At 43.4% G+C, this 13,854-nt stretch overlaps 1 protein-coding gene across 3 annotated transcripts in view; it reads right to left on the bottom strand.

The window, feature by feature from the left end:
- The window catches only part of LOC110531942 (ubiquitin carboxyl-terminal hydrolase 11), a 35,121-nt gene that overhangs the window by 11,578 nt on the left and 9,689 nt on the right, over positions 1 to 13,854 (bottom strand). For 2 of the 3 annotated variants that reach the window (XM_036987824.1, XM_036987823.1), the window contains 9 exons: positions 9,617 to 9,762; positions 9,420 to 9,481; positions 9,096 to 9,195; positions 7,971 to 8,144; positions 7,697 to 7,855; positions 7,345 to 7,569; positions 7,171 to 7,254; positions 6,968 to 7,062; positions 6,647 to 6,853 (listed from right to left, as the gene is read on the bottom strand). In XM_036987824.1, coding sequence (XP_036843719.1) covers positions 6,647 to 6,853; positions 6,968 to 7,062; positions 7,171 to 7,254; positions 7,345 to 7,569; positions 7,697 to 7,855; positions 7,971 to 8,144; positions 9,096 to 9,195; positions 9,420 to 9,481; positions 9,617 to 9,762 — 1,252 coding nt within the window. The remainder of the gene's footprint in view (positions 1 to 6,646; positions 6,854 to 6,967; positions 7,063 to 7,170; positions 7,255 to 7,344; positions 7,570 to 7,696; positions 7,856 to 7,970; positions 8,145 to 9,095; positions 9,196 to 9,419; positions 9,482 to 9,616; positions 9,763 to 13,854) is intronic. The other variant, XM_036987825.1, reaches the window with a different exon arrangement.

Raw genomic sequence — 13,854 nt, forward strand, 5'->3', positions numbered from 1 at the left:
AAAGCAATATATTTGGGCTACACATTATTACATTGTACACTTTCTGCCTGTGGACATACATCTGTTCTACAATGTGCCAGCAGAGCATGATACCCTTTGTTGGCATAATTGGTCTCTTTCAGGCAATCCACTGTATTGAAAAAGAGGGAACATGTGTGGTGTTCCTTTCACCTCTATAGTGGCATCCAGCTTAAGCCAGGCCCAGCTCCAGCTACACTTGTTTAATAACAAGCAACGCCTCATTTTCACCTAACTCTCTCATTCTGAAAATTAACCACATACTGTAGGGGGAAAAGATTAGTTCGTTAGCTAGTTAACATTTCACACAGATTGCCAGGGTCCAGTAAGCAACTAACGCGTCATAATTTGAGGAATGGTAAGGAGTCGTAGCGAATTGGTTAGGATACTAACGACTTTATTTGCCAGCCAATTTTCACACTCTAAACTCAATTATTTGATCAATTAAGTTGGCTAATGGTCATCATTTCCCTGGCTAGCTAACAGATAATTCGAACCAGCTAGTAAGATAGCGTCGTTAAGTAACTTTAACAATACTTATTCCACCACACTTTCTCCCTCACCTCAAACTTTCCAAATGCCAGTTGTTTTTCGGTTACAGCTCATGAAGTAGCCTCATCACCTTCTCACCCCCCCCCCCCCCCCGTCTCCGTGGTCAGGCTTCTCACCTACCTCTTCGTTATCGTTCAGGGGACACACTGCTGTAACTGACAAACTGCCTTTCCTCTCTCCCGCTGTCTTTCCAGAGCACGCCCTGATGCAGTAACCAATGTTACTCCTCAGTAAGGAAAGTAGCTATTGGCTGTCCTAAAAGTCGCTAAATGACATCACCTAATTTGCATAATTGGCCATGTTGCATGTAATTGTGATGGACTCTGTAGGAGAGAGGAATAACGTCGTGGGAGAGAAAAAAAAACACCCTAAATATGTTTAGAACTACAAATTAACTGTCTTCTGACGATTCTTGTTTTTTTTTATGTCACAATTCCAACCCTCCTCCTTTATCCGGGCTCGGGAGCGGCAAAAGTGACCCAAGAGAGAAACTCTGGCGGAGTTACTTAGTTTATTTAATTTTCTTAATTTGGTTTGGTTTTTGGTCCACTTAGGAGCCTACAACATGTCACAGTAAAACATGAACAATTTCAAAAAAAAATTGTATACAATCTAAATGGACCAAAAACAGACAATAGAAAAAACTGTCAATAGCAATGCGAGAAATTTATGGTAACTACTAGTCTGGCCCTAATTCAGGTTACTTGTTTTTTTAAATGTAAGCCAGGGCGGGATCAGCCAGCGGTGGCTTCCCACATGCGTGATTCATTTGCAGTCTAGACAATCCACCTGTGTGTAATCAAGTCTCCGTATAAATGCACCTGCACTGTGATAGTCTCAGAGGTCCGTTAAAAGCGCAGAGAGCATCATGAAGAACAAGGAACACACCAGGCAGGTCCGAGATACTGTTGTGAAGAAGTTTAAAGCCGGATTTGGATATAAAAAGATTTCCCAAGCTTTAAACATCCCAAGGAGCACTGTGCAAGCGATAATATTGAAATGGAAGGAGTATCAGACCACTGCAAATCTACCAAGACCTGGCCGTCCCTCTAAACTTTCAGCTCATACAAGGAGAAGACTGATCAGAGATGCAGCCAAGAGGCCCATGATCACTTTGGATGAACTGCAGAGATCTACAGCTGAGGTGGGAGACTCTGTCCATAGGACAACAATCAGTCGTATATTGCACAAATCTGGCCTTTATGGAAGAGTGGCAAGAAGAAAGCCATTTCTTAAAGATATCCATAAAAAGTGTTATTTAAAAAGTTTGCCACAAGCCACCTGGGAGACACACCAAACATGTGGAAGAAGGTGCTCTGGTCAGATGAAACCAAAATTGAACTTTTTGGCAACAATGCAAAACGTTATGTTTGGCGTAAAAGCAACACAGCTCATCACCCTGAACACACCATCCCCACTGTCAAACATGGTGGTGGCAGCATCATGGTTTGGGCCTGCTTTTCTTCAGCAGGTTAAAATTGATGGGAAGATGGATGGAGCCAAATACAGGACCATTCTGGAAGAAAACCTGATGGAGTCTGCAAAAGACCTGAGACTGGGACGGAGATTTGTCTTCCAACAAGACAATGATCCAAAACATAAAGCAAAATCTACAATGGAATGGTTCAAAAATAAACATATCCAGGTGTTAGAATGGCCAAGTCAAAGTCCAGACCTGAATCCAATCGAGAATCTGTGGAAAGAACTGAAAACTGCTGTTCACAAATGCTCTCCATCCAACCTCACTGAGCTCGAGCTGTTTTGCAAGGAGGAATGGGAAAAAAATTCAAAACTGATAGAGACATACCCCAAGCGACTTACAGCTGTAATCGCAGCAAAAGGTGGCGCTACAAAGTATTAACTTAAGGGGGCTGAATAATTTTGTACGCCCAATTTTTCAGTTTTTGATTTGTTAAAAAAGTTAATATCCAATAAATGTCTATCCACTTCATGATTGTGTCCCACTTGTTGTTGATTCTTCACAAAAAAATACAGTTTTATATCTTTATGTTTGAAGCCTGAAATGTGGCAAAAGGTCGCAAAGTTCAAGGGGGCCGAATACTTTCGCAAGGCACTGTAAGTCCTTTTTTTGTGGCACCTGACCACAAGACTGAACAGTAGTCCAGGTGCGACAAAACTAGGGCCTATAGGACCTGCCTTGTTGATAGTGTTGTTAAGGCAGAGTAGCGCTTTATTATGGACAGATTTCTTCCCATCTTAGCTACTGAATCAAACCACTGATGGACAAGATCCATTACAACACCCTAGTGACTGTTTTCAAGATGACATTGAACAAACTGCCTGAATACAAGTCACAATTCAACGGCTCAGACATAAGACGTATGTGGCAGGGTCTACAGACAGTCACGACTACAAAAAGAAAACCAGCCACGTCACGGACACGGGCGTCTTGCTTCCAGACAAACTAAACACCTTTGCCAGCTTTGAGGATAATACAGTGCCACCGATGAGGCCAGGGCCAAAGGACTGTGGGCTCTCCTTCTCCGTGGCCGACAAGAGTAAGACATTTAAACGTGTTAACCCTCACAAGGCTACCAGCCCAGGCGACATCCCTAGCCGCGTCCTCAGCACACGCGCAGTCCAGCTGTCTGGTGTGTTTACGGACATATTTAATCTCTCCCTATCCCAGTCTGCTGTCCCCACATGCTTCAAGATGGCCACCATTGTTCCTGTACCAAAGAAGGCAAAGGTAACTGAACTAAATGACTATCGCTCCATAGCACTCAATTCTGTCATCATGAAGTGCTTTGAGAGACTAGTCAAGGATCATATCACCTCCACCCTAGACATATTTTAATTTGCGTACCGCTCCAATAGGTCCACAGACGATGCAATCACCATCACACTGCCCTATCCCATCTGGACAAGAGGAATACCTATGTAAGAATGCTGTTCATTGACTACAGTTCATCATTCAACACCATAAAATGTTTTATTTAAAAAACAGATTAAAACCTTTTTGGGATAGGGAGCAGCATTTTCACTTTTGGATGAATAGCATGCCCAAAGTGAACTGCCACCTCTGTCCCAGATGCTAATATATGCAAACTGAAGTTTCTAAAACTGTTTGAATGATGTCTGTGAGTATCACAGAACTCATATGGCAGGAGAAAACCTGTGAAAAATCCAACCAGGAAGAAGGAAATCTGAGGTTTGTAGTTTTTCAAAGCTTGGCCTACCGAATACACAGTGTCTATGGGGTCAAGTTGCACTTCCTAAGGCTTCCACTAGATGTCAACCGTCTTTAGAAACTTCTTTCAGGCTTCTACTATAAAGGAGGGAGGAATGGGAGCTGAATGAGTGTCTCAGGCTGGTGACGGGCGTTCCCGACTGAGTTAGCGCTCGTTCCAGTGCTTTTCTTCAGGCAATGGAATTCTCCAGTTGGAACTGTATTGATGATTTATGTTAAAAACATCCTAAAGATTGATTCCATACATCGTTTGACTTGTTTCTACGACCTGTAACGGAACATTGAGTTTTTGTCTGGACGTAGTGCTCGCGCCTCATGAAGATGGATTACTGGGCTGAACACGCTAACAATAAGTGGCTATTTGGACAAAAATTATGGACTTTATGGAACAAAATCAGTCATTTATTGCCAAACTGGCATTCCTGGGAGTGCCTTCTGATGAAGAGCATCAAAGGTAAGTGAATATTTATAATGTTATTTCTAACTTCTGTTGACTACATCATGGCGGATATTTCTCTGACTGGATTGGGCTCTGAGCGCCCTTCTCAGATTATGCTTTTTCCATAAAGTTTTTTTGAAATCTGACACAGCGGTTGCATTAAGGAGAAGTCTATCTTTAATTCTGTGAATAACACTTGTATCTTTTATCAATGTTTATTATGAGTATTTCTGCAAAATCACAGGATGTTTTGGAATCAAAACATTACTGCATGTAACGCGCCAATGTAAACAGAGATTTTTGGATATAAATATGCACATTATCGAACAAAACATACATGTATTGTGTAACATGATATCCTATGAGTGTCATCTGATGAAGATCTTCAAAGATTTCATTTTATCTATATTTCTGCTTTTTGTGACTCCTATCTTTGGCTGGAAAAATGGCTGTGTTTTTTGACTTGGCTCTGATCTAACAATCATATATTGTGCTTTCGCTGTAAAGCCTTTTGAAATTGGACACGATGGGAAGATTAACAAGAAGTTTCTTTAATTTGCTGTATTGGACTTGTTAATGTGTGAAAGTTACATATTCGTAAAAAATATTTAAATTTCGCGCACTGCCTTTTCAGCGGAATGTTGGAGGGGTTCCGCTAGCGGAACGCCTGCCCTAGAAAGGTTAAAACCTCTTGAAGCTAGGGGGCACTATTTTTATGTTTGGAAAAATAACGTTCCCAAAGTAAACGGCCTATTTCTCAGGACCAGATGCTAGAATATGCATATAATTGACAGATTAGGATAGAAAACACTCCAAAGTTTCCAAAACTGTCAAAATATTGTCTGTGAGTATAACATAACTGATATTGCAGGCAAAACCCTGAGAAAAATCAAACCAGGAAGTGGCTTCTATTTTGAAAACTCCATGTTCCATAGCCTTCCATTGCTCCATTTAAAGGGATATCAACCAGATTCCTTTCCCATCGCTTCCTCAAGGTGTCAACAGTCTTCAGACATAGTTTCAGGCTTTTATTTTGAAGAATGAGCGTGAACGACCACATTGCGTAAGTGGAAAACGTCTGACATGTTTCTGTGGACATTATGGATATAATTTGGAATTTTTGTCTGCCTTGTCATGATCGCTCTTTCCGGTGGATTCCTGGGCATAACGCACCAAACTAAAGGAGGTATTTGGATATAAAAAATATCTTTATGGAACAAAAGGGACATTTGTTGTCTAACTGGGAGTCTCGTGAGTGAAAACATCCGAAGATCAAAGGTAAACAATTAATTTGATTGCTTTTCTGAATTTCGTGACCAAGTTACCTGATGCTAAGTGTACTTGTTTTGTCGAGCGATCGATAAACTTACACAAACGCTTGTATTGCTTTCGCCGTAAAGCATCATTTCTAAATCTGACACAACAGGTGGATTAACAAAAGGCTAAGCTGTGTTTTGCAATATTGCACTTGTGATTTCATGAATATTTTCTAGTAATATTATTTGACTGTGGCGCTATGCTATTCAGCGTTGCTGATGACAATTATCCCGGATCCGGTTATGGGTGGTTCAGATAGTTAAACACCTTACGGAACAGCGGGGACTGTGAAGCAACACAAACAAAGATCGGCACCGACACATGGATTTAGTACTGTAGATATGTGGTAGTGGTGGAGTAGGGGCCTGAGGGCACACAGTGTGTTGTGAAATCTGTGAATGTATTGTAATGTTTTAAAATTGTATAAACTGCCTTAATTTTGCTGGACCCCCAGGAAGAGTAGCTGCTGCCAATGGGAATCCATAATAAATACAAATACTGCACTACAGCTTGTGCATGTGCTAGCTAACAGCAACAAACTCAAACGAGCTAAACGTAAATGCATCCAGCAGAGATCAACTTCTAATTAGCTATATTAGAGCTATAAAAGCCTTACGTTCTGTTAATGTTTTGAAATAATATTTGATTGTGTATACATTATATACATAATCTTAGCAAGCTCTTTTGCAGCAAGCTAAGCTTTTAGCTATAATATTTACCTACCTAGCATTGCAAACGTTACCTTAGCTAGCTAACTAGCATCAAGTGTAGGTGATAGAAAAATGTTTTGAAGAATGAATTACGTTATTTATTTTTTTAGACCGGAGACTTACTTTTGATGCACCCATAAAAAATATTTTTATAACAAGCTCCTTGTTCTATCTGTGCCCATAGCGTACAGCAGCTGCACTTGGTGCAGTAGCGAAAAAATGTAAACAGTTCTTCCTAGAATGTCCCCTGCAATTTGAACCGCCCTCTTGTGAGAGAAATGCCTTTCTCTCAGACAAGGCACAGTACAGCATCTTTACAACTAGCCATCACAATTAAATTCCATTTAAAAAAAATATATATATATTTTAGCTGATGTTTGGCCTACGTCAGTAACTCACGCTAGCCGCTGCAGGAAGAGGTGATAGAGGGCGTTGCGGCTGCACTGGACTCGAGGCACAGCCATGAGCAGTGGGTGTCCGAACAGGGACGTACCGCAGCTGCTACTCCCTGAGCCGGAGTCCCTGTAATGAGAACGCTCCCTCAGGTACAGAGCCAGCACCACCTCATCCCCCTCCTCCTCCACAGAGCCACTGCTCAGCTCATACCTGCCAGGGCCACACACAGACAGGGGTCAGGAGAGATTCTGGTGCAAACGAGCAAACAGGAAAATACCGAAAAAGTATGTTTTTGGTGTGGAGGTAAAAGCTGGTTTTACATACACAAATATGTCATCCCGGTCCAGGATGCAGCTTAGAGACTCATCAGCATGGTAGATCTTATAGAAGCGGTGGTTGAACACATCAGCCACAACCATCTGAAATAAGAGGCACAGTTCAGTATCACCTCAATATTTCATGTGATGAATGACAAATAGCTTTTCCACAGCATGCTCTACCACGGAGGCTTTAAAAAGTTGTCTCACTTGATTAACGGAGACGTTGGTCATTTCCGAGAGAGCGGAGCACAGGTCAAACACTTTTCCAGCTTTGGGTACAACCAAGCGATGCTGGTGGGAAAGAATAGAAATAAATCAATACAGATGATTACCTATAAAAAGCATGATGTAGGGCCAACTATAGGAAGATTCATCTTGTACCTGAACAGGTTTGGCCACAGGATCCAGAGAAACGAAGAAGACCTCCATCACCCGGTCCTTGCTAACAGGCAGGGGCACACTGAGGTAGCAGAAGGGGTCAAAGGTGACCGACACTTTGCGGCACTCGGGGCAAACCAGGGTGGACTTGAACAGCCCGTGGAAGGTGTCAACAATTACAGAGTTGTTACGTCGCCGGTGGTTATTCCACGCTTCCTCTGCCACTTCCTGAAAGTTGTAAAAGGGTGTGAGGAAAAACGAAATGCAAATGTACCTTAGGTTTACTTCAGCTTGGAGAGCAATGGTGGTATTTTACAATTCTTCTCCCCATACTCTTTCTACTACAGGTTGTTACCTGGTCAGGCCTACCATCGGCATCCCTCAGCTCAATGTACTCCTTGTTCTTGACCCGGTTGAGATCCTCATGAAGCCCATCCAGCAGGAAGGAGAGCAGCTCCTGGGAGTCATGCTGCTGGTAGCCAAGAAACTGAGAGGCAAAGTGGCCAACCTTGGTCTGGTAATAAAACATAAGGTACGCATGGTCAATACTTAAGCATGACTGACTGACAAGCCTTTTTAATCCATTATAAATTTGTGGACAGAGTTTCACACTTCACACGGATAACTACCTTGAAGAGCCGGGGAACTACAGAGTAGTGCCTCCCTGACCACATCTGTTTGATGACATCAGCGTAGGCCTCTGCTATCTCCCCCTTCATGCCCAGAGGGTTGGTGAAGTTGAGCTCCTCCAGATAGGCACTCTGCAGGAAGTACTCAGTCAGTGGAGGGGTGTTACTGAGACACTGTACAAAGCAGGGAGAGAAACATAGGGTATTCATGAATGACAGTCCATACTAGTCCAGATCCCTGACATTCCTGCAGTCAGCATGCCAATTGCACGCCCCCCCCCCCCCAAAAAAAAAACTTGAGACATCTGTGGCTTTGTGTTGTGTGACAAAACTGCACATTTTAGAGTGGACTTTTATTGTCCCCAGCACAAGTTGTTCCTGTGTAATGATCATGCTGTTTCATCAGCTTCTTGATATGCCAAACCTGTCAGGTGGATTTATTATTTTCGCAAAGTAAATATACTCATAGCGATATAAACAAATTTGTGCACAAATTGAAAGAAATAAGCTTTTTGTGCATATGTCAAATTTCTGTGATCTATTATTTCAGCTCAAGAACCAACACTTTATATGTTGCGTTTATATTTTTTCTCCATGGAGGTCTTGGCCAAAATTCCTCCACAGCGACCCGAGAGACTGATAAACAACTACAGGAAGAGTTTGATTGGATACATTGCAGCGGAAGGTGGTACAACCAATTATTGAGTGTAAGGAGGCAATTACATTTTCATACAGGGGCATTGGTTGTTGCATAACTTTGTTTATGAAATAAATAAAATAAGTATGTAATTGTTGTGTTACTTGTTCACTCAGGTTCCCTTTACTCCCGTTCTACAGTCCCTGGTTCAAATCCAGGCTGTATCACATCCGGCCGTGATTGGGAGTCCCATAGGGCGCGCACAATTGGCCCAGCATCGTCCGGGTTTGGCTGTGGTAGGCCGCCATTGTAAATAAGAATTTGTTCTTAACTGACTTGCCTAGTTAAATTAAGGTTAAATAAATAAATAATAATACAAAAATCTATCATTAGGTTTTGGTTGAAGATCTGATAACATTCAATATCAAAAATATGCAAAAGTAGAGAAAATTAGAAAAGGGGGCAAATACTTTCTCACAGCACTGTACCTGCAGGGCAGAGTTCATGAAACATGTGTTTCCTAGGTTGGTGAGGCCACAGACTCCTGGCTGGCCTCGGTATGATTCCTGCTCCTCCACAGAGTTCCTACTATAAGATATGGAAGGAGAAATATAAATCACCTACCAAACACTACAATAACACAAAAGGTAATTTACAGTACTCTCTCCTTTGTAGTCACACATATGGGAATCACGTTTAGCACAAACATTACACTACATTAGCAAATTTAGCAAATCACTAATTTTGGTAGATAGTACATTCTCTACACACTGATTTTTTTTTCAGTGTAATGAAAAAGAAGGAACCCCCACATGATCTGCGGTCTGGAGCTGGGCCAGGTACCGTCTTCATTCCTCATCTCCATGATCACCGTCTGCAATGCAGACAGGACATGTTACAACACAGCTGTCATTTAAACACACTATCACTGTATCTCAGGAAGCAGCAGAGGGATGCAAGCAGGTAGGTGTAGGGTGGGATGAGGGTCAGAGAGAGAGAGCAGACATACCATGCCAGAGCTTAGGCTGGAGTCGAGGACATTGACGTGAACGTTCCGCAGCCTCTCACAGCAGGTGTCTGAGCTCTTCATCCACAGCCGGGTCTCTGCTCTCTCGACAACATCAAACTGCTTCATCATCACCTTCTGAATCGTATCTGAAGAGGAAAGCATTAAAACATGCACACACATAATGTATGTATGTATGTATGTATGTATGTATGTATGTATGTATGTATGTATGTATGTATGTATGTATGTATGTATGTATGTATGTATGTATGTATGTATGTATGTATGTATGTATGTATGTATGTATGTATGTATGTATGTATGTATGTATGTATGTATGTATGTATGTATGTATGTATGCATGCATGCATGCATGCATGCATGCATGCATGCATGCATGCATACATACATACATACATACATACATACATACATACATACATACATACGTGTATGTATATACACATACACATACACACACATATATACACATACATACATACATATATATACATACATACACACATATATATACATACATATATACATACACACACACATACATACATACATACATACATACACACACACACATACATATATACACATACATACATACATATATATATATACACATTGACTTCTGGCGCCGACAGAGATGGCCGCCTCGCTTCGCGTTCCTAGGAAACTATGCAGTTTTTTGTTTTTTTACGTGTTATTTCTTACATTAGTACCCCAGGTCATCTTAGGTTTCATTACATACAGTCGAGAAGAACTACTGAATATAAGATCAGCGTCAACTCACCATCAGTACGACCAAGAATATGTTTTTCGCGACGCGGATCCTGTGTTCTGCCTTACAAACAGGACAACGGAGTGGATCCTATGCAGCGACCCAAAAAAACGACTCCGAAAGAGAGGGAAACGAGGCGGTCTTCTGGTCAGACTCCGTAGACGGGCTCACCGTGCACCACTCCCTAGCATTCTTCTTGCCAATGTCCAGTCTCTTGACAACAAGGTTGATGAAATCCGAGCAAGGGTAGCATTCCAGAGGGACATCAGAGACTGTAACGTCCTTTGCTTCACTGAAACATGGCTCACTGGAGAGACTCTATCCGAAGCGGTGCAGCCAACGGGTTTCTCCACGCATCGCGCTGACAGAAACAAACATATTTCTGGTAAGAAGAGGGGCGGGGGCGTATGCCTCATGGCCAACGTGACATGGTGTGATGAAAGAAACATACAGGAACTCAAATCCTTCTGTTCACCTGATTTAGAATTCCTCACAATCAAATGTAGACCGCATTATCTACCAAGAGAATTCTCTTCGATTATAATCACAGCCGTATATATCCACCCCCCAAGCAGACACATCGATGGCTCTGAACGAACTTTATTTAACTCTCTGCAAACTGGAAACGATTTATCCGGAGGCTGCATTCATTGTAGCTGGGGATTTTAACAAGGCTAATCTGAAAACAAGACTCCCTAAATTTTATCAGCATATCGATTGCGCAACCAGGGGTGGAAAGACCTTGGATCATTGTTACTCTAACTTCCGCGACGCATATAAGGCCCTGCCCCGCCCCCCTTTCGGAAAAGCTGACCACGACTCCATTTTGTTGATCCATGCCTACAGACAGAAACTAAAACAAGAGGCTCCCACGCTGAGGTCTGTCCAACGCTGGTCCGACCAAGCTGACTCCACACTCCAAGACTGCTTCCATCACGTGGACTGGGAGATGTTTCGTATTGCGTCAGATAACAACATTGACGAATACGCTGATTCGGTGTGCGAGTTCATTAGAACGTGCGTTGAAGATGTCGTTCCCATAGCAACGATTAAAACATTCCCTAACCAGAAACCGTGGATTGATGGCAGCATTCGTGTGAAACTGAAAGCGCGAACCACTGCTTTTAATCAGGGCAAGGTGTCTGGTAACATGACCGAATACAAACAGTGCAGCTATTCCCTCCGCAAGGCTATCAAACAAGCTAAGCGCCAGTACAGAGACAAAGTAGAATCTCAATTCAACGGCTCAGACACAAGAGGCATGTGGCAGGGTCTACAGTCAATCACGGACTACAGGAAGAAATCCAGCCCAGTCACGGACCAGGATGTCTTGCTCCCAGGCAGACTAAATAACTTTTTTGCCCGCTTTGAGGACAATACAGTGCCACTGACACGGCCTGCAACGAAAACATGCGGTCTCTCCTTCACTGCAGCCGAGGTGAGTAAGACATTTAAACGTGTTAACCCTAGCAAGGCTGCAGGCCCAGACGGCATCCCCAGCCGCGCCCTCAGAGCATGCGCAGACCAGCTGGCCGGTGTGTTTACGGACATATTCAATCAATCCCTATACCAGTCTGCTGTTCCCACATGCTTCAAGAGGGCCACCATTGTTCCTGTTCCCAAGAAAGCTAAGGTAACTGAGCTAAACGACTACCGCCCCGTAGCACTTACATCCGTCATCATGAAGTGCTTTGAGAGACTAGTCAAGGACCATATCACCTCCACCCTACCTGACACCCTAGACCCACTCCAATTTGCTTACCGCCCAAATAGGTCCACAGACGATGCAATCTCAACCACACTGCCCTAACCCATCTGGACAAGAGGAATACCTATGTGAGAATGCTGTTCATCGACTACAGCTCGGCATTCAACACCATAGTACCCTCCAAGCTCGTCATCAAGCTCGAGACCCTGGGTCTCGACCCCGCCCTGTGCAACTGGGTACTGGACTTCCTGACGGGCCGCCCCCAGGTGGTGAGGGTAAGCAACAACATCTCCTCCCAGCTGATCATCGACACTGGGGCCCCACAAGGGTGCGTTCTGAGCCCTCTCCTGTACTCCCTGTTCACCCACGACTGCGTGGCCACGCACGCCTCCAACTCAATCATCAAGTTTGCGGACGACACAACAGTGGTAGGCTTGATTACCAACAACGACGAGACGGCCTACAGCATGGGTGTCAAACTCTGGCCCGTGGGCCAAATTTGGCCCGCGGGGTAATTATATTTGGGCCGCGAGACAATACCAAATTACTACTAGAGCTGGCCCGCCGATATTATACAGCGCATTCACCACTAATACTACGAATCCCATAATGCTCTGCTGTTTTCGCACGCCAATCAGGACAGGACCCAGAAACGCTCTCTCCTCTGTGACAGTAGTCATAGCAACATAGACGCTACAACTGTCAGCGAGCTAACCCTTCCCAAAAATGGCGAAAAGAAAGGCAGAAAACAGGAGCTTTCTGGACAAGTGGGAGGCAGAATATCTGTTTACATATGTAAAAGACAAACCTGTTTGTCTTGTTTGTGGAGTCAACGTGGCTGTAAGTAAGGAGTACAACATTAGACGACACTATGAAACGAAACACCATGACAAATACAAGGACCTGGACATGACTCAAAGGAGCCAGAAAGTAGAGGAGATGAAAATAAGTTTGGTTTCACAACAGAATATGTTTAAAAAAGCCACATCACAAAGCGAGGCTGCTGTAAAGGCTAGTTAAATAGTGGCAGCAGAGATCGCAAAATCAGCCCGGCCCTTTAATGAGGGAGAGTTCATGAAAAAGTGCACGATGAAGGTTTGTGACCTCGTACGCCCAGAGAAAAAACAAGCATTTTCAAACGTGAGCCTGAGCAGGAACACAGTAGCTGATCGCACATGTGATCTTGCCACCAATCTGTATGACCAGCTGATGGAAAAGGGAAAAGATTTTGTTGCGTTCTCCCTCGCTGTGGATGAGAGCTGCGACGCATCTGATACTGCTCAGGTGTCAGTCTTCATCCGTGGAGTGGACTCAAATCTGTGTGTTACGGAGGAGCTATTAGGATTCAAATCAATGCATGGCACAACCACAGGAAAGGAAATCTTTGAGGAGGTTTCCAAATGTGTAACTGAAATAAAGCTGCCGTGGGATAAACTCGTTGGATTAACGACAGATGGTGCGCCAGCGATGTGCGGTAAAAAGAGTGGACTGGTGGGCATGGTTTGGGAGAAGATGCGGGAAGAGAACTGTTTACCACTGCATCATACATCAGGAAGCACTGTGTGCCAAAGCCCTAAAGATGGAACATGTTATGACCACAGTAACACAGGTAGTTAACTTTATAAGAGCCAAAGGTCTAAATCACCGCCAGTTTAAATCTTTTCTGGAGGAGTGTGGTTCGGAATATGCAGACGTGCCGTATCACACAGAGGTGAGATGGCTAAGCAGAGGAAAAGT

The sequence above is a fragment of the Oncorhynchus mykiss genome, chromosome 9 (assembly GCF_013265735.2).
Source record: "Oncorhynchus mykiss isolate Arlee chromosome 9, USDA_OmykA_1.1, whole genome shotgun sequence".
Lineage (NCBI taxonomy): Eukaryota > Metazoa > Chordata > Actinopteri > Salmoniformes > Salmonidae > Oncorhynchus > Oncorhynchus mykiss.